Source organism: Dromiciops gliroides, chromosome 5 (assembly GCF_019393635.1).
Source record: "Dromiciops gliroides isolate mDroGli1 chromosome 5, mDroGli1.pri, whole genome shotgun sequence".
In the NCBI taxonomy this organism is placed as follows: domain Eukaryota; kingdom Metazoa; phylum Chordata; class Mammalia; order Microbiotheria; family Microbiotheriidae; genus Dromiciops; species Dromiciops gliroides.
The window spans coordinates 301,798,731-301,819,354 of NC_057865.1; the positions used below are offsets into that span (position 1 = coordinate 301,798,731).

At 54.9% G+C, this 20,624-nt stretch overlaps 1 protein-coding gene across 2 annotated transcripts in view; it reads left to right on the forward strand.

The window, feature by feature from the left end:
* Nucleotides 1-2,420: 2,420 nt before the first annotated feature.
* Nucleotides 2,421-20,624, forward strand: part of WNT7B (Wnt family member 7B) — a 94,462-nt gene continuing 76,258 nt past the window's right edge. The window contains exon 1 of one of the 2 annotated variants that reach the window (XM_043968339.1): nucleotides 2,421-2,539. In XM_043968339.1, the coding sequence (XP_043824274.1) occupies nucleotides 2,469-2,539 (71 nt within the window). In that variant the 5' untranslated portion in view covers nucleotides 2,421-2,468. Of the gene's footprint in view, nucleotides 2,540-10,348; nucleotides 10,454-20,624 lie in introns of those variants that run through there. The other variant, XM_043968338.1, reaches the window with a different exon arrangement.

Here is a 20,624-nt window from a genome sequence, read left to right on the forward strand (position 1 = left end):
GTTCAGCTCAACCCTATTGCATTGCCCTATACCCCATTTGTCTTTATTGGCCACCCTCTGTGAGCCCAGAGCTCTCTGGGACTGGGGGTGGGGTTGGAGGAGAAGAAGAGACTCAATGCCTTCTTTCCCTGTTCTCTTAATCTCTCGGGGTTGGGAGGGGGGAGGCTGGGGCAGAGAGACCCTCCCACAGGACACTGAGGCATCCATTGCAACATGGAGGGAGCCTTGAACCACAAATGTGCTCAGATGGATTCCCGAGGCCCAGGAAGCTGCTTTTCGGCTGTCCATCTCAATTCCCCCTATAGCAAAGGGGATCTTTGCTAGGCTTGGAGTCAGGTAACACGAGGCCAAATGAGAATGAAGATCTCCGAAGAAAGGACCAGTTCCTTTTTTAAATTTTTTTGCCTGCATTCCCAATACCTAGCAGGGGGGCAACACACAGTAGGAGTTAATAAATGCTCCTCGAATGAATGAATGAATGAATGAGTGTGTGACTGAATGCGTCCAGCCTCAGACTGTAGCGGCTGTATGACCACCTGATGGTCTAACTCTCTCTGTGCCTTAGTTTCCTCGTCAGTAAAGTGGGTACAATGGTACCTTCATACTAATATCAAAACCTTGCTGTAAGGCTCAGGTGAGACGGGTCACTAACTTGAAAGCAATCTAGAAATGCCCATTGTCATCATCATTATTCCAAATGAGACTCAACTTCCTGGGTTGTTGAAATAGGCCGGTGGTGAGTACAAACCTGAGCTCCACCCTGGGCTCTTGTCCTTCCTAGTGCCCTAGCCTTGGGCGTGTGGTTCAGCTCAATGGTCCTCGGCTTTCTCACTTGTAAAATGGGCACCCCCCCCCACACACACACACTACTACTGACTAAATTCCTGATAAATACTACTACTTCTCTTACCACCACCACCCTCCATTGAAGATTTGCCCCGTGGCAGGAGAGCTCAAAGAAAGCTGGGCCTCCAAGTGGGGGAGCAGAAGACCGACCCCCGCAGCTAGATCCAGGGCAGGGAAACCAGTCGGCTGAGGCCATCACCCTCCCTCACTGACTGCTGTGGTTCTGAGCTGGGCCTGATAAGGAGGGAGATGGGAGGGTGGGGATGGAAGGGAGAGAGGGAGGGAGGCTGGGCACGGGGGATGGGGGGGGTGCGGGGAGGGGGATCCTCCTTCCCCAGGGAGCCAGCGAGCAGAGAAACCTCTCTGGCTGCCAAGTCCTCCCTCCACAACCACCCCCCCCCCCAGCCCGCCTGCCCTGCCGCCCGCCCTGGGCTCCCCTCCAGCCTCCAAGGAGGTGGGGCCCCTTCTGCAGGTGTCCTCCCCCTCCCTCCCCCTTCTTTCCCTCCTTCTTTCTCTACCTCCACTCGCCTCTTTCCTGCTCCCCCCACCCCCTCACACCCTATTTTCCCACCCAGATCTGCCTCCTTTCTTCTCCCTGCCCCCATCCTGCACCCCTCATCATCAGAGACAGAGACTGAGACCGAGGACAGGGACACAGCCACAGGAGCAAGCAGAAACCCCTGAAAGAGAAATATTTAGGACGATGAATCTTGGAAACTAGGGAAGAAAAGGGAGAAAGAGAGAGGGGAGAGAGGAGGCAGAGAGAGACATACACACAGAGACACACAGAGACAGGGAGAGATAGAGAGACTGCTTCTACCTGCGGCCGCAAGAGCTTGGCAGGCAGCTCCTCCCCAAAGAGAGTGCGCTCCCTCCCTCGCTCGCTCCCTCCCTCGCTCGCTCCCTCCCTCGCTCGCTCCCTCGCTAGCTCGCTCGCTCTCCCCTTGGGCAGCAGGCAGGCAGGCGGGCGGGCGGGCGGGCCGGCAGACAAGTAAAGGCACATGGGACCGAGAGAGACTGGGGCCGGGACTCCAGGGCGCTGAGGAGCCACAGCCGCGGCCCTGAGCTGCCGCGCGGCCATCTGTGCGGTTTTCTGGCCGAGTCCCTGTCCCTGCTCCCCATCCCAGTTCCCATTGCTGTCCCTCTCCCCACTCCCCACCCTCACCCCCAGGCGCTTCCTGGGGGGCTCGGGGCCGCCTCTCGCTCCCCTTCCCCCTAACCTCCCCCTGCCCGGGTTGGGGTTCTACTCTGCGGCCAGTTGGGCGAATTATCCTGGGCGCCCCCTCCCCGCCCGCCTGGGAGACGCCCTCGCCCCCGCCCCCGCAAGCCCCCCCCCAGCCCCGCCCCCGGGCCAGTTGACTGCTCGGTAGCCGGGGCGGGCTGGGCTCAGGATGCCGCGGGCAGGCTCACCATGGTGGTAGGGCGCGCCCAGCGCCCGCCTGTGCCGGTCCCCGTCGCTGCCTCTGTTGCTGTCCTGTTCCTGAGCGCCGGGCTCCGGGCCGCCGCTGCCTAGCCCAAGCCCGAGCCCCGCTCCGCACCTCGGGGCTCCCCCCGCCCCTTGCCCCAGCCCGGCCTCCCTCCCCCGCCCCAGCTGTTTATGGCTCAGTCTATCTTCCTGGATCATGCACAGAAACTTTCGCAAGTGGATTTTCTACGTGTTTCTCTGCTTTGGCGTCCTCTACGTGAAGCTGGGGTGAGTGATCTGGGCCGGGGGCCGGGCGCGCCGAGGATGAGGGGGGTCTCGGGAGATTCCCTTGGGGAACGCTCTGCGGGTGGGGTAACATCTTTAGTGGCTCGTTAGTGGCCAAAGAGAGCGCTCGGGCCAGGGGATAGAACGCGCCTGCCCGCGATGGAACGCGCCGCCCCGGGGATAGAACACGGGCCCAGGGATGGAACGCGGGCCCGGGGATGGACAGCGGGCCCGGGGATGGAACTTCGGCTCCTCAGAGGCTGTAGCCTCCGCACCCTCCACACCACACACTCTGCGTCTGGCCGGGGTCTCTGGCCCATTTCCCTGCCAGCGGCATTGGGGCCCCTCAGCCCGGAGAATTACGGGGAGGAAGAGAAGGCACTCTTGGCCCCGGCCAGGAGCAGCCCAGCGATCAGGAGCCGGCCCAGGAGCCAGGAGCTGGCTGCTCGTTCCCGGGGGGCTGCCAGGATGGGTTCGCTCCGCTGGGTCCGCCTGCTTAGGACTAAGTAGGGAGCGGCGGTGTCCGAGTATGCATCTTTCTCTCTGATCCCACCAGGAACCAGCGCTGTTCTCCCGTGGCGGCGACCAAAGCCAGGGCTGGGGGCGCTCGGGAATCTGCGGGTGTTTTCAGTTGGGCGTGGGGGGCAGAATCTGAGTCCTAGACCCGGAGAGACTTCCGAAAGAAGGGGGCTCCAAAGGGAGGGGGGAGGAGCTGTGCTTGTTACATGGGGCCCGTGTGTGTGTGTGTGTGTGTGTGTGTGTGTGTGTGTGTGTGTGTGTGTGTGTGTGAGTGTGAGTGTGTAAGGTGCTGCAGGCCTAGACACCACCCGCGTCTCTATCCATCATTCAGACGTGTTGAAATTACCTTGACAACTCGTCGGTCTGGCTTGGGGATGAGAGGCGCGCGGGCCACCTCCTCAGGCAGGGTCCCCTCACCCGGGACGCCGGGGTCCCCCGCGTGGTCTCCGCCCCCCTTCCACTGACTGGACTCTGCCTCTAGGCCCTGGGATGGCCTCTCTGGGCTCGTGGCTGTCTTGCTCTGTCTTTGCGGATCTCTCTCCTGGTGCTGGGCTCGGGCCCCGAGTTTGGCTGGCTCTCTCCACCTTTTCCTTTCCCCGGGCGGGCGCCCTGATTAATATTGCTCGTTTCACTAGGCTACGCCGCCGAGTCGTATTTCCACATTCCTGAGCCCAGCCGAGTCCTTACCTGTTGAACGGCTGCGAGCTCCTTTTCGCCAGATTCGGCCTCGCTGAGGCCTCGTTGCTGCAGGGGGAGGGTGTGCGGGGGGGGGGGGGGGAGAAGGAGAAAGAGAGAGAGAGAGAGAGAGAGAGAGAGAGAGAGAGAGAGAGAGAGACCAAGAGAAAGAGAGATCCAGAGATCCAGAAAGAAGCAGGGGGGAGGAAGCGAGAAGACAGGGCAGAGCAGAAGAGATGGGGAGAAAAGCCCGGAGGGCGAGGGAGGGAGAGGACGGGCTAGCAGGGCCGTGCTGAGCGAAGCCCGAGGGGCTGGGGTCACATACACACTCTCTGGGCTTGTCAATAAATCAGAGTTCCCAAGAACCCCAAGAGGCGAGAAGGAAAAGAGGAGAAAGGAAAAAGGGACAGATAAGGGGAAAGAGGCAGGCGGAGTGAAGAGAGAGAATAAGAAGGAGCGAGCCAGAGAGGCAGCCTGTGGGAACCACCTGGAGCAGACCTTGCCTAAGACTTAGCTGCTGAGGTAAGCCCCCAGGCAGGGTCAGATTTTGGGGGACCTGAGGCCACTGTTCTGGGAGGAGCCATTCAGGGACACATGAAAGTGGTCACACCCAGAGATCCCCCTGGAGGTTCCTGAGTCCAGAGGAGGGTCCTGGAGAGTCTTGTGTGAGAGGATTCTGCCCTGGGGGAATGTGTCTGGCTGTCTGCATGCCCATGGTTCCTGTGGTCTCTGTCAACCTATGGCCCAGCCAGCCTGGACAGCTGAAAATACTGAAGTGGAGGAGGGAGTTTGCCAGGACAGATCCCCTGAGCCAAGGTTCCCAGGGGGCTAAGACTGGAGTTGGGGCTTTTAAGAACCTGCCCATGGGGACCTCTACATCCCAATCTCCAAAGCTTCTGACCTGTAAGCAGAGCATGGCACTTTGCCTCCCCCTGCAGTGGAGAGGGGAAATGAGACACTGGAACTACCTTGGCTCTGCCCTTTCCTCCGAGTGTCACAAGAGAGCACTTGCTGAAGCTCTCTGCGTCTTGCCACACAGGATGATGGGAGCTTCCTTTCAGAGATGGAGAGACTATGGAGAGAGGGGAAGCTGTAGGCTCTTGGGGGGAACACACTACAGAGGTATCCTCAATGAGAATGCACCCTTTTGTAGGGAAGGGCTGCACAGGGGATTCAGTAGGAGGAGGGAGAGAGAGGTGGCAGACAGCGGACCAGAGAGAAGCCACCTGAGCTCTAAGGACTCTTGGAGGGCATTTGGTCTAAGCTTTATCTGCCTCCCCCCAGCAGACTTACAATAGTGAGGAGTTCCTCATCTACCTTCTCCTCAGTCAGCCTTTCCCAGGCACAGAGAACAGTGAGACTATCAGAGAGAGAGAGATGGACAAAGGGGAGGACAGACAGGCAGAGACCGAGACCGAGAAAGAGAAATAAATAACATGGTCAGAGAAAATAAAGAGAAAGAGAAGAGTGAGGCAGACGGGAGAGGAGAGAGGACAAAGCCAGAGAAAGCATGGAGATGAGACACAGAGAGGAAACAGGAGTGGGAAGGGGGATCCCCTGGCAGGCTCCTTCATATGTGGAAGTGTGTGTGGGGAGGGACAATGGGGGTGCGATGGGGAGGGGTGGGGAGCCCTGGCCAGCAGCATGCCCCTTTGTGCTTTTGTGCAGTTCTTCCAGGCTCTGAGGCTGCTCTTTGGGCCAATGGAGCTTGGCCTGAGCCTCGGGAAAACCAGTCAGCCTCAGACACTTACTAGCTCTGTGACCCCAGCAGTCACTATCTTTCCTCTATAAAAGAAATCTGAACAGCACCTGGTTTACAGCAGGGGTGGTTGTGAGAGTCAAAGGAGGTAACACATGTAGAGTGCTATGGAGATGTCAGGGGGGTGGTGCTGGTGCTGGTGATGATGATGGTGGTGGTGGCACCATGGATTTAGCCCACCCTATTTATAGCTGCAGCTTAGTGACTCCAGGCTGCCTGAGGGAAAAACCTCCTTCTGAAATGGCCTATGCTGGCTCTCTGGGGACTCTGGGAACCAAGAGGCATGGCATCCTAGGCCAGACTGAGCCATATAGGCCAGGGTCCAAGCAAGGACTCCAAGCTCAGGGAGAAGAGTCTGGGTAGAGGATGTGGGGGTGGGGTGGGGTAGAGAGGTTTCATGAAGAGGGGAAGGAATTTGGGAAAGATGGTGATTCAGCGCACATCCATACCATGCACACACACCCCATATACATCCACGACACACACTCACAATACACACACACACACACGCACACATTCACACACACACACACACACACACACACACACACACCCCATACATACAGAATTAGGATCTCCCAGCTGGAAGGGACTTCAAAGGCATCTAGCCATCTGGGATTGGACAAGATTTCCTTGGACAACATGCTTGAAAAATGGGCATCCAGCACTTTCCCTCCCAGAGAAGCCCATCCATCTAGGTGAATACAAGCCCATAGTCAAACGAAAACACACCAATACAAACTCAAGTAGACACATTCAGACATGTCAGGGAGGCAGCCCATGGGAGGAAGCCATGGAGTCAGCAGAGGGAGGTCTGGTCTTTGTTCTGCTTCTGCCTCACTGTGACTTGAGGCAAGTCATTTCCCCTCACCTCAGTTTCCTTCATTGCAAAGTGAATTTGTGGGAACAGTTGATCCACATGCTCCCAGCTCTGATATTCCCTGTTCTAAGCTCTGATGTTCTAGTGTATTGTACTGAAGTTAGAAGTTATATCTTGGCCCAAATCCTCTGTCAGTGTGTCCTTGGTCCAGGCCCCTCCTTCCTCTAGGTGTCATTTTCTCACCCACTGGGGGGGGTGGGGATTTCAATGGTCTAGATGAATCCCACGTTCCCCCTGATTTCCAGTACTCTGTTCTAATGTTCCTTGCAGCTTCTTGTGGGTGGGGGACCCTGTAGTTTCTCCAAGTTTCTATTCCCATTTTCTAGCATCATGACTTGCACATAGAAAATACTTCATTCTTGTTTGTCCCATTAACTTGAATGTTCTGTGAGTCTGAGCCAGGGCTCATTCTGGCTGGCTGGAGGGCACCTTCCCTTGGGTTCCCTTTCTTCGTTTCCTGGCAGCCTCTCTCATGAAAGGCCAGCCAAGTCTTCTCTCCTATCTAGGAGTCATCCTTTCAGTGGGAATCCTCTGGGCACCAACCCTTAGACCATCCATCCATCCAACCATTCCTCAATCCATCCAATCATCCACTGCTGCATTAGACCAAGGACAGAGCCCCAGATGGCAACTAACCATTCTATATCCCCAAATCCAAAGGAAACCCCAACATGTAGCCCTGAATTCTTGGAAAGTCTGGTGATTTGGGGTTATTTTTTAAGTTGGGACTGGAGAAGGAAGGTTATTCCTCTACGCCTCACCTGATACAATGGAAAGAACACTACATTTACCAAGTTAGCTTTGTTTCATAGCCAAGTCATTTAACTGAGACCCTGAAAAGTCAACAAAATATTCTGTTTAATGGGAATGCTGTCTTCTTCATTGTCTTCTTCTGCAATCTTCATTGATGAAAAGGCTTAGTCCTCTGCTATAAAGATATGAGTTGTCATGGTTTCCGAAGGAAGTCTCTACTTTACAAAATGAAGGAATGAATGCCCCATCCCTCCCTGCTCCAGAACAGGACAGTTGAAGACAGGGCTTCCCTCACTCTAGCCTGCAGCTGGGCCTGGGGTCTATCGGGGACTGGGTTGGAAGGGACCCAGAAAGTCAAGACCCTAAGAATTGGAGAAGGAGAGGGCAGCTAGATGGCACAGTGGATAGAGCACTGGCCTTGGATTCAGGAGGACCTGAGTTCAAATCCGGCCTTAGACACTTAACACTAGCTGTGTGACCCTGGGCAAGTCACTTAACCCCAATTGCCTCACTTTAAAAAAAAAAAAGAATTGGAGAGGGAGAAGGAGGGGGGAGGGAGCAGAGAAGGCCAGACTGGGCCCTCCAGGCACACTAGTCATCCAGTGGGTGTCCTCTCTGCCCAATCACCCGAATCGTTTTCTCTCCAGTCCTCGACTCAGGGAGACGTGGCCAGACAAAACCAAGCAGAGGTTATCACTGGACACCATGGTCCTTGCTCCTCGGATCTACCTTCCTCCCTTCTGGAGCTTCTTTCTCCATCTGTAAAATGGAGAACTTGTGCTAGTGCTTGTGCTCCCTCTTGCTGGATCACTGGCAGAAATTGCTTTGAGAACCTGGAAGTCTTAGAGAAACAGGGGTTGATGCTGTAACTAGCCAGAGAACCTGAGAGATACCTGAGCTTAGCCCAGGACTGGCTACCCAAAGGAGGAGGGATTTCCCCAGAAAAGACTGACCAGAGACTCAGAAGACCTGGGTTTTTCTCCTGCCTTGACTGGCAGACATGCCAACTACAGGAGGCCTTGCCCCTCTCTGGGCCTGCTTTTTCTTCTGGGAAATGAAGGGGCGACAGTCCTTGGAGAATATTCAATGCGTTTGGTCTGGGGAAGCAGTCTTCCCTGTATATGGACTTCTGCCTATTTTGGTGGGTAAGGTGAGACCTGTTTCTGAGTAGAACTGACTTCTGGCCCCCGAGGAAGGCAGGCCATCAGGTCAGGAAAGAGGCAGCCATGACAGCCGCCACCTGGGACACTGCCTCAGATGGGTCTGCTGTGCACATGTGCCCCGGAGCACTCCCTGTGACCTGGGGAAAAGCTAAGGGCATTTAGTGATTTCGGGTTACCAAGTAAAAACCCCTTTTTAAAAATTGGGAAACTGAGGCCAATTGATGGGAAAGTGACGTGTACAAGGTGCCACAGCTTACTAAGCAGCCTGGATGGGTGGTGAGCTGTGATCTCATGGAAGCTTTTTCTCCCCTTGGCCCCAGAGGCTGCGAAAGGCCTGGATATGGAAAGAACTCTAGACTAGGAGTTGAGAGATGGAGGGGGGCACCTTCTAATTCGAACCCCTCCCTTCTAGTCCCTGCTTTTCACAGTACCACTCTAGTTTCCAGGGTCCCCTTTCCTGCCTGGGCCTTAATTTCAGTCATTTTAGGGGTGGGGGGCAGAGGTTGACAAACCATGCCTTCTTTTGGCACAGGCTGCACTGAGGAGCCAGAGAAAGGAAGAGGAAAAACTTTGAGGAGCTCCATTAAGGCAAGAAATTTAGGGTGGGGGGCAGCTTTCAGCCTAGTTTGACTGGGCCCTGGGCAGGGATGAGAGAAAAGTCCCAGGACCCAGGGCTTCCCAGGGCTTCAGCTGGCCCACTAGACAAGGACTGGAGTCTTCTAGACAGGGCAGGTCACCTTGCTGGGTCTCTCCTTGCTGGATACATAGGCGGGGAACGGCCGAATTGCAGCTAAGGGCCAGAAACCCACCAGCCCTCTACCACCAGACCTCCTCATTTTCTTTGTCCCGGTTGCAGCCGGGATCCTCACACAAAGTCCCCCAGAAAGGATCCGCTTCTGAGATACTGAGCCTCACTCCCAGAGCGCTTCTCTCTCTCTCTCTCTCTCTCTCTCTCTCTCTCTCTCTCTCTCTCTCTCTCTCTCTCTCACACACACACACACACACACACACACACACACTCACTCACTCACTCACTCACTCACAAGCATTATACGCTGACAACTATCTCCAACACCCTCCTGTTCCCATCTGCTTTTGACCAAGGCTCCCCCTCTCCAGTCCCCGCCTTCCCCAGGCTGGGGGACTCTGGGGACACTTGGTCCCCCGGGAGTTACTAGCCCCCGGGGATCTCGAGGTGTGTGTGGAGGAGGTGCGACAGTGACTCCGTCCCAGTTTCTTCATTGTCATCCTCCTGCCCTTTTAAACAGCCTCTTGGGAGGGGGAACAGACCTGGAGGGTTGGCCCCACTTCTCCAGGATAAAGGCAGTTCACTCTAAACCTTTTGGGAAGGCTGGGGGTGGGGGACCAGCGGGGAGAGAGACAGAGGCAGAGAGACATGGACAGGACGGGGGCGGGGAGCGGGGGAGAGAAAGAGAAAGACAGAGATGGAGAAGAAAGGGAAAAGACACGAGAGGGTAAAAGAGGGATGGAGAGAGAAAGAGAACAGAGCCAGGAGGAGACAGGGAGGAGGCGGGAGAGATCCTGCCTGTCACACTCGCACGCGCACACACAGACAAACAAGCGCACGAGCCCGAGCGCATAGGCCGGTGCACTTGGCAGCGGGGACAGCGTCCGCTCCTTCTCTGGCACGGTGGGAGGGAGCTGGAAAGAGTCTCGGGCCTGAAGCAGCGGCGGCGGCCGCGGCAGAAGCAGCAGCGTGTCAGGGACTGCCCCTGCAGCCCAGGCGCTCCGCCTCCCCGCGCCCCAGCGCCACGGGCTCAGGGCTATCCCGATACCCGGCCCCGTCCCGGTCCCGATCCCGGTTCTTGGGGGCGTAGCGGCCGGCCCAGTAGCTGGCCCTCCTCCCCAGTCCCGTGGGGGTGTCGGTCCCACGGGCGCCCCGGGGCAGCGATCGTTCCTCGGGGCCTGTCCGGGCCCCGCATGCCTGGCCCGGGGCAGCCCCCAGGGCTACTGGAGCCACCGCTGCCCCCGCCCCGCCCCCCGCACGCCGCGGGCCGGGAGCTCTGCACTGAGCCGGGGAGAGGGAGAGCCCGGGAGCCGGGGCGCCGGCCGCCTGAGCCCGCCATGCTCCCAGCCTGCCCGCACGGCGCTCTCTTCTCCTTCTACTACCCGCGGCTCTTCCTCACGCTTACCAGCGGCAGCTACCTGTAAGTCTCGGCCTTGGCATCTGCCGCGCCCTCCTACCCTCCTCCCGCCCCGGGGTGCCCAGGATTTTGCAGCTGCTCCCACGGACGACTAGCATCTATGCCTTTCCCAGGCGAGGGCCCGGGGCGCAGCGCTCAGGTGGTGGGTTCTCCCGGGGTCTGTAGGTGGAGTCTTTGGGCTGGGGTAGGAGGAACTGGGGCAAGGAGACCAGACCCAGCAATACGACCCCCTCCCCACCCTCCACTCCCGCCTTCCTTCAAAGATCCTCCTTAGGGCTGAGCAAATGGGGCGGCCAGAGAGTGGGGGACTCAGAAGCGCACTGGGTCTTGCCCCCGAAAAGCGCAGCACGGTTGTTGGGGGGGAGAAGGGGGGCCTTTCCCGTCCTCCTTTTCCCAGGATGGGGGCTGAGCGCTGCCCCATTCCCGCCCTGCCCCCTACTACTTAGGGTGCGGGGTCAGGAAGGGAAGGACCAGTCGGAATTGCAGCCCTGCTCAGGAGCGCAGGTGAGCCGAGTTGATATGGCAGGAAGGGAAGGTCCCTTCCCGCTGTGAACCCTCGAAGTTTGGGGTCTGGGGAGCTAGGTGGGCAGAAATGGCAAGGCAGTGGGCAGTAATGAGGAAGGGGAGACAGGGCTCTCCTGGCAGAACAGAGCCCGTTCCCCCCAGCGTCACCTGTGGTCTGGGGGAGCCAAGGAAGGGCCTGCTGTCCCGTCAGCCAGCCAAGCAGCCGAGCTCCCTGCCGACCCCTTCGGGCCAGTCTCGGGAGCAGCCCAAGCTCTCTCCCGGATAGCGTAGGACAGAGGGTCCGCACGCGGCCCGGGCCGCAGCGCCTCCCTCTGCCTAGGACTTGGTAATGAAACGCACGTGGCTGGCTCGGGCTATCCAAGACGTTTGATTGATGGAACCTCAGTTGGCGGGGATTGGGGGGGTCGGGGGGGGGGAGCCGCGGGCGGGGCGGGCAGCTCTGGGAAGGGGGTGGGGTAGTGGCACGGCCTTGATTAAGCCCCGAGCAAGCAAAACGCACGCGGTGGGTTCTTGCCTCAGTCTCCCGATTTTGTCTCTCCAGGCTGGTCTAGCTCAAGAGCTCCGCACTCTGGAGCCTCAGCAGTGTCGACTGCGCGCTAAGTCTGTCTCTCCCTGGGGTTCTTACTCTTTCTAGGTCATCGGCTCAGCCTGTTTTCTGAGTCTCTAGCTCTCCTCTCTGACTCTGAGTTTCTGGTTCTCTTTGGGTCAACATCTCTTCACTCTCAGGGTCTCTCCCTGGGTCTCTGCTTCCCCTCTTTCTGTCTCCTGGCTGTTTCTGGCCTGGGGTCTCTCTGGGCTTCTGACTCCTTGGTCTCTTGCAGCGGGCCCTGAGAGGGCTCGTTCCCAACCCTCTGCCGGAGGAGGTGGGCCATGGGCTGGGCCGAGGCCAGGAGGCAGTCCTAAGAACTCCCCCTCCCCCACTACAAACGAAGCCCATTTCCCCCCTCCAACCCCTAGGAAATTACTATCCTACCAAGTTTTCCTTCTATAAATAGTCACAAATCTTGAAACAAAAGTTTTCAACCGCACACCAGATGCTGGGAGGCTGTGGTTTCCCTTGCTGTGTGACATAATTATAAGGTCCGCAATCGGTGCCCCAGCCCCAAGGCCCAGTGGCAGAGGCAGAAGCCCGGGGCCCTTGCAGCTCTGGGCGGGGGCAGGGCAGGGCCCGGGCAGCATGGGCCACTGAGGAGGTGACAGCTGGGGACTTGGGGGATGAGGGGGTGGGGCAGAGGGCTAGCTCATTGAGCCCTGACATCATAGAGAGAATCACAGGCCAGCAGAGCTGCCAGGGATTTCAGAAAGTGGGTCTAGGCAATTCCTCTCATCTTATAGAGGAGGAAACAGAGGCTCAGGGATGACAAAGCTGTACCCAAGGTCAGCCAGGCAGTGGCCAAGTCAGAGCTCGGCCCAGAGGCCAGGTTGTTTTGGCTGAAGCATGGGACTCCGGTGGAAAGAGCCTTGGTTTTGGAGTCCTCAAGGTCTGGGTTCCAATTCTGCTTCTGACACCCATAACACATGTGCTCCTTTGTGGACCAGGGGACCTGGTCTCCAAAGACATCATGGCTGGGGTAGCTAGGTGGCGCAGTGGATAAAGCACCAGCCCTGGATTCAGGAGGACCTGAGTTCAAATATGATTCAGACCCTTGACCCTGGGCAAGTCACTTAACCCTCACTGCCCTGCAAAACAAAACAAAACAAAACAAAAAAGATTATGGCTGTCCAGGCTGGATTCTCACTCAAGCCCCGGGGGGAAGAATCTCCCCCCTCCCCAACCCCAGCCCATTCCCTCCTCAACAGGAAATCAAGTCATTGCAGTATCTTCTTTTGCTCCTGAATATCAGCGATACAGGCACTGGGATCACTCCCTCCGAGACTCCTTCCTGCTTACAGCCGTGTGAGGAAAGGTGGCCTCGATGTGGCTAGGGCCCCCACCAATAAAATGAGTAGGTTCGAATGGATGACCTCTGGGGACCCCACTAGCTTTCACATTTCTGTGTTCTCTGTTCCATGGGTTGACCGAGCTCTGATGGTCTGTGTTCTCCCAGCTCTGACATTCAGTGGTCAAAGGTCTTTTCCCACTCAGACATCCTCTGATTCCCTACATCAGGATTCCTAGCCCACTATCAACACCTGTAGGTTTTCAGCCCTTCCCCTGCCCTTTCCCCAAGCAAACCTGAGGAAGATGGCAGATAAAAGGGCAGGCTGTCCATGCCGGAGGGCAAGGTCTCCCATCATGCCCTGGGCCAGCCCTGAATGGGTACTTTCCTAGGAGAGCACTAGCCCACTGCCTTCCCTGATTGGCCAGAGTATCTCTACCCAAGCACCAAGGCCCCTTCCTACCCTGGAGAGAGGAAAGATGGGCACATTTCACAGATGGGGAAACTTGCCCAACATCACAAAGGGAGGGTATTTCAGAGGCAGAATTATAACCAGTTATCTGGGGTCTTCTGACCACCTTGCCTCAAAGGAGCCCCATGTGGTTAGAACAGCTGTTCTCTGTTGTACAGGGGAGGAAACTGGGGCTAAGGCAAGGGGCATGATGTTCTAACTTAAAATGTCAAAGCTGAAGGGCCAGTAATCCCCTAATTTGACATTTGGAAAAACTGAGGCAGGCCTAGCGAGGGCTCTTGGCCCAGGTCCCACAGTGAGACCAAATGAATCAGACAGAAATCAGGATAAGCCATTCCTGACTCTCGCTGGTGATCTGAGGGCACTGGTCCTGGGTGCTGAGGGTGGGGGAGAAGCTCCCGCCTCAGTGTCCACCAATCAAGAAGCCTGCCCCCCGCCCAGCAGCACCAGAGATTGTAGCACAGAATTCTGGAGCTGAAAGGGACCTTCAAGGCCTCCCAGTCCAAGCTCCGCATTTTACATATGTGGAAACTGAGGCCCCACGAGAGGGCATGAGCTGTCCAGGGCTTCAAAGCCAGTGAGCATCAGGGCTGGAGTTTGAGCCCCTTTACTTCCTGATTCCAAGTGCTCTCTCTACCAGGCTGGTTTGTCCAGATTCAACAATGCAAACGATGTTATTGAACAGCTACTCTGTGTGACCAAGTCTCAATGAGTGAGAGGTGGTCCTTCCCTGCCTTCCAGGAACTGCCAGTTCCCTAGGGAGGGGGAGGGGACATTCCCTTAGGGAGCAGTCCTAAGTGCATCCCAGCATCCTGAAAACTGACATCGATGAGGAACTTACCATTGGAAAGCACTTTCCCTCCCTCAGCTTACGGGAACCTCATAGTAGACCTGAGATCCATCATATCTATGGAAGTCAATGGAAAACCTATTCTAGTTGGCTATAAAGAAAGGGAGACAGCAAGAGTCAGGCAGCCTTGTCAAGTAGTGAGCTCCCTGTTACTGAAGGGATTCAAGCCCTCTGCGTATGACTAGTTGTTAGAGATTTTCTAGAAGGGGTTCAGGAATGAGTGGGTAGGTGGGATCACTTGAGAGAAGTGAGGTATAGCATGTTTTAGATTGTAAAAGTCCATATAAATAAATGCCAGCCCCATCCAAAGCCTCTGTGGTTCTAAAATCAATTGTAAGATCCCCTTAGGAACACGGGCTGTCCCAATACAGATGAACTTTGGTATTCTAAAACCTTCTCTGTGGATTTCTTTGTCACACACCATTGAATGGCCGGGGACTTGGTCTACTACACTTTTATTACTCAATTTCCCTCTGCTCTGCAGACTCTTTTTCTTCTCTTTTCTGGGTATTTAGTGGTTAGTAATTCCAGAATCAGAGGTTAGTAGCAAATCTTAATTTCTTTGAGACGGGCTACAAAAGGGGCTTGGACTAAGGGACGTGGATCTCTGTGGATCTGTCTCCCCTTAGAGCAGGGTAGGTGGCCACATGTTGAGCAGACGCTTCAGGCATGGCTTGAATGGCTGTCCTCTGAGACAAGAGAAATAGGCTGACTCTTTTGGAGCAGATTGGAGGGAAGAGTGGTTCACCTGGAGGATTGTTCGGCAGAGGCAGGGGAAGGCAAGGCTGTGGGCAGGAGGTCTGCTTTCAAGGCTCCTCCCAGCTCTGGCTTTTTCAGTTCCCTGTGCTAAGGCTAGTCACAAATCTGGCATTTTATGTTTGATGTTCCAAGGACCCTCCCAGCCCTGACTTGACTGTGATAAGGACCCTCTTAGCTTGGACAATTTGGGTCCCATTCTATGATTGCCCATTGGAACAGCCCGACTCATCAGGCTGACAGCATGGTTACTCATTGACCACCTGGGCATGAGATTTGGCTCAGAGTCAAGGGGCAACCTCCTTCTGTTGTTGCCATCTCTGAAGCTGAATCTTCATTTGTCATCAGGACATGGGATTGGCAGCAAAGCCCAGTGGGCAGGACCCTGTCCTGGGAGGCAGGAGAGTTACCTTTCAGCCCTTGCGCTGGGGACCTTGAGCAAGTCCCTTTCCCTCCATGGACGTGCTCCCTCCTCTGCCAAATGAGGGGGCTTAGATTAGGTGAGCCTTCATTAACGTGCTCTGACCTTTTCTCTTCTCAGCTCTCTCCCCATTCTGACATTCTGTGGTAGCTTTGAGATGCTGTGCTCTAAGATTCCTCCCAGTATGGACAATCTCTGTTCTTTGGTCCCTCCCAGCTCTGATAGCTGGTGTCATTGCCTTAACATTCTTCATAGCTCTACCTCAGTCATCACTTAGGAGAGTTTGCTGCTCTCATTCAGTCACTGCAGTTGCATCTGATTTGTCATGGTCCCATTTGGGGTTTTCTTGGCAAAGATACTGGAGTGGTCTGCCATTTCCTTCTCTAGCTCACTTTACAGATGAGGAAACTGAGGCAAACAGAGATGACTCTTCCTGACTCCAGACTCCGTACTCTATCTCCTACGCCATCTAGCTGCCCCATAGAAATAGTAGTCAGCGATTCAGTTCCATTTGTCCCCATTTTGAGAAGATCTTCCTGCTTGGAGTCTGGGGTGGGAGGGAAAAATATGAGTAGGACAAAATCCCTCTCTTCCAGGGGAGGGATATATACACTGGGTGCCTTCAGCAAACAAAGCAGTCTCACTGTCCCCTGTGCTTGTCCTCCCTCACCCCTAAAATCCTCAGTAACCAGGGGCAGCTAGGTAGTGCAGTGGATAGAGCACTGGCCCTGGATTCAGGAGGACCTGAGTTCAAATGCAGCCTCAGGCACTTGACACTTACTAGCCGTGTGACCCTGGGCAAGTCATTTAACCCCAATTGCCTCTAAATTAATTAATTAAAAATCCTCAGTGACCTTATAGACTCAGCTTACCTAGCACTTCCTTTGGCAGAAAAGAAAGTCCATCCCAATTCCCCCAGTGGCCAGTGCCCTTCCGATCCCTTCTATCTATTTTGCACCTACCTACAGATACGCATCCTGGGAAGGAGCCAAGAACAGAGAATGTATGGGCTGTGCAGGGCCCTAAAGATCATCTACCCCTCACTCGAGAGAGGAGGAGGCTGATGGCCATGGAGGTTGTTCAATTCATCATTTAGTAACCCAAATGCCTGGCATAGCGCTTGGCACATAGTAGGAGCTAAATCAAGGTTTGTTGGTTCATCAATTGATGGAAGAGCGGTTCAAGGTAACAGTGATGTCACAGGGAAGAGGGATGCTCCTGAGTAGCCAGGCTCTAGGCACACAGAGAGATCGGCGCCACAGCCTAGAAAGAACCCCAGACACCCGTGGGCTGAAGAGCCAGATCAGAGCCCCAGACTCATGATGCTGCCTCTGCCCCTCTGCCTCCCTCCTTCCCTCCTATGATGCTTATGAGCAAAGGGCTTTGTACATCTCCAAATGCAACAGAAGTATTGGCAGGGCATCAGAGCTGGGCAGTAAAGGGTGGTCTACCAGAAGAGATGGGAGGAAGTGGGAAGAGAAGACTGAGGGGAAGGGAGGGGAGTGCTTGGCCCTCCAGGCCAGAGCATCAGTCAGGCTTGTGAATGAAAAGAATGAGAGACAAGGCTGGAGAAATAGGGTGGAGCCAGACTGGGGAGGTCTTGGGAGTTTAGTTAGGTCCTTATGTTTGGTAGGAAGCCACAGGAGGTAGGTGAGCAGGGAAGGGCAGGATGTGGACTGGACTTTCTGAAGAGTCATCTAGACAACACTGATTTGGTGCCAGAGGACTTGGCTCAGGCACTCACTCCTGCGTGGCAAGTCACTCGCCTTCTCTGGGCTTCTAGTTTTCTCAGCTATCAAATGAGGGAAGTTGGGACTGGGTGACTCCAATGTGCCTTCTAGCTCTAGATGGATAGACTTAAGGACCACTCCTGGACAGGGGGCAGTTCTCTAGTTTGGGAGCAAGAAGGTTAATGCCTCTCATCTCTGGGCCAACCAGTCCTGTAGGGATTCCACTTGGGACTGAGAAAATGCCTCCCCTTTTGGTCACCAGGGTGTCCTGTTTACAACCAGTTGTGGGGCAGTGGAATGAGTGCTACCCTGGAAGACAGAAGACCCGACATTCACTTTCTGTGTGACCTTGGCCAAGTCCCTTTCTCTGTATTGTCCTCAGTTTCCTCTTTTGTAAAATGAGGGGACTGGAAAAGATGACTTCTGAGGCCACTTCTAGCCATAAGGCCAGGATCCTATGAAGTCCCATTACTTCTAGGCAGGATGAGAGGAAGGGAGTAGGTGACCTAAGGTCTCTTTCAGCTCTATGGTGATATAATCTCTTCCTATTGCAGCCTGGACTAAGTGGCTTCCATCCATTGATTATTAGGTGAGTGGTAGTGCTGTGTATGGTGGGAGTCAGGAGGCTGGGGATTATACCTATATTTGCCATGAACCCTAGGATTGACTTAGGTCAAGTGACCTGACCTCTTGGGCCTAAGGGTCCTTCTCTAGAAAATGGGGACAATAGCCTTTGCCTTGCTTCCCATACAGTGCTGTTTTGAAGATCCAAAGTGGGATATGGATAGAAAAGGTTTGCAGAATGCAATTCACTTGTTCATTCAATTCAGTAAACATTTATTAGGCACCTACTGCATACCAACCGCCGTGCTAAGCTGCCAAGGGTACACAAAGAGGACAAAATGATCCTTGCCCTCAAGGGGCTTGTGATCAAATGTAAGTTCATGGTGTGAAAGTCAGAGATGAGGATTATAACGACAATGACACCTCCAGTCCTTTTCTCACTTAGAAAGGGCCTTTGAGTTACATGTGACCTCATTATACCCCGCCCCATCATTGCTTCATCCTCCTGCTGCACCTGATCTGGTGACGTTCCGGGACAGGCCACTCTCTTGTTACTCTTTTTTACATTTAATATCTGCTGAACTCTTTCTGAACTGGATGGAATGACTCCTTCCTGTAGCTGGATGGAAGAACCAGGATATAAGTTCGCTGGGACTCTTCTGCTCCCCCCCCCACCCCCCCTGCCCCAGGTCAGGGGGATGACGTTTGTCTCGTCGCACTCCCACATGGCTTTGGCTTCTCTCGTTAGGCCTCCATGTGTGAAGTACTTTTCATTTTGTCCAGTTTAAAGATTATCAGTCTTGGGAATGGTAGACTTTGAAAAAAATGTTGTTAGGTTTCTCTGGATTAGTGTGATCGCTGCACAATTCGGGGCAGCCAGCCGTCATAGTGCCTTTGTTCCAGCTCACTTTGTTGGTGGATTACTCAAATATATTTGGGGGCTTGTCCTTTTTGTGGAGAGCAGCTCATTGCCCATTCTCTCATGAAAGAGAACAACAGGTTTCAAATGGCTCCTTCTGATCACTGGCTCATGGCTCAGGCATTTGGCAGGTGGGACATTTTTGCCACTTGCAGTGCTGGGTTGCCTGATTTCCACTGTTTCCTTCCCTAACCTGCATGGATCAGTAAGTCTGGGCTCCATGATGAGCTTTGTGTAATTTCTAGTGTCGATGACCTGTCCCTGGATCACAATCTGAGTGTCTCATCATTTGCTGACATAGAATTTGTTGAGTTCATGTGGATGTCACCCATGGAAGGCCTTTTGATGCTTCGGCTGGATCTTAGTCATGTCATAGGTTCCAATGGGAGGTAAAAGGCTTTGGTCTCATTTGCCAAATGAGTCAAGAAGTATTTCTTAAGCACCCAGAACTATGCAAGGTGCAGGGGGATACAAACACTAAAGGGACACAGTTCCTACTCCTCCAGAGAGCTGACATCCTACTAGAATAGCCTAAGGGAAGCCACGCCCCCCCCCAGTCCACTGCTTGGCAGTCTGTGTCCCAATACTACTTTCAGCCATTTATCATGTGGTCTTGGAGCATCTCTCCATCCTCTTGTATGAGGAAGGGTCTCTTTCTCTGGCCGTCTTGTGTTAAGGACCCCTATGGTTCACTAACATTGAATCTGGTTTGGGAACAGTACTCTCCAAATCTGTTACAGTTCTTTCAGCAGTTGGGCATCTTGGAGAGTCTGTGTCAAGACTGGTCTTGTGTGGGTGTTAATTGCTTTAAGTGTGATCTTCAAACTTAGCTTATTATTATGTTCTGGGCCCTCGATTTCGGTGGGGTAAGAAACTCCCCCTGATGGTTGCCTGGGGCAAGCTGTGACTTACCCAGGGTCACACAGCCTTGGTGGGCCAAAGATGAAACTTGTAGCTGTATCTGTCTAACACCAAGGAGAGGTCTCCAGCTAACAATGACTAAGGCTCAGGAAGGGAAATTGACCAGTCCTGGGGCACACATACCTATATCTCAGGTCCAAGCCCCAGTCTCCTGACTCTAAGCCTATTACTCTCTTTACTCTGCTGCCTCAGGTTGAATGCAAGAGTCTACTTGAAAGCATTCTTGACTGATGGTCAGGTGGTCTCCAAGCTCATGTGCTCTTAGGATCAGAGATTAGGGGGCTCTTAGGGTTTCCCTTGTGGCCCCCCAAGACCATTGCCTTCTTCCTCTTCTCCCTCTCAGGCAGTGCTGGGGGCAAAAGGGAGGGCCCCCTCCCTTCATGGTCCCAGCCCAATGCCAGACTCCCCTGAACCACAGCCCTGGCAGGTGGTCATCTGCCCTCAAGTAGAAACAGGCCTCCTGAGGGCTGCCCCCAGTGCCCCCAGTGCTGCCACCTGGGACAAGAGGAGCAAGACTAATTTCTCCTCTATGATATGGCCTGTCAAAAACATGGAGACCCTGCCCACGTCCCCATCCTCCCCTCGAGCCCAGGTCTCCCTTTGTCCAGGCTGAATAACCCAGCCCATCTTCAGACACGGACAATCTCCAGACCTTCACCCTGTCCCCTGCCCTCCTCTGACCCCACTTCCTACTCCTCCCTTCATGTCTGAGCCAGGCCCACCATTTGGTGGCTCTTGGGAGCAGGGCACAGAAAGGACTGGGTCCTTTCCTCAGCCCCCTCCCTCCCTTGTCAGATGAGACCCAGGGAAGGGCTCCCAACCTGATAAAAGGGTCATTGTGAGCCTGGGCCAGGCAGCTCTGCGAGGACAAAAACATCATTTGTCTTATCTGGGAACCACGGAGGAGCCTCAGCTCTGGGCCTCCCCGGGCCTGAGGCCTGGGGGACCTGGAGGGGGAGGGCAGGCCACTGCTCTGAGGAAGGAGAAGAGGCCCACTCCAGCTAGACACAGGCCCCGGCAGGCCCCTTCTGGTCTGGGCAGTGCCCTTCTCCATAGGGACACCAACACTGAGGGAAACAATCGGGCCAGGCCAGAGCAGATGAAAGGGACCCCACAGTTCAGGACCCAGCCAAGGT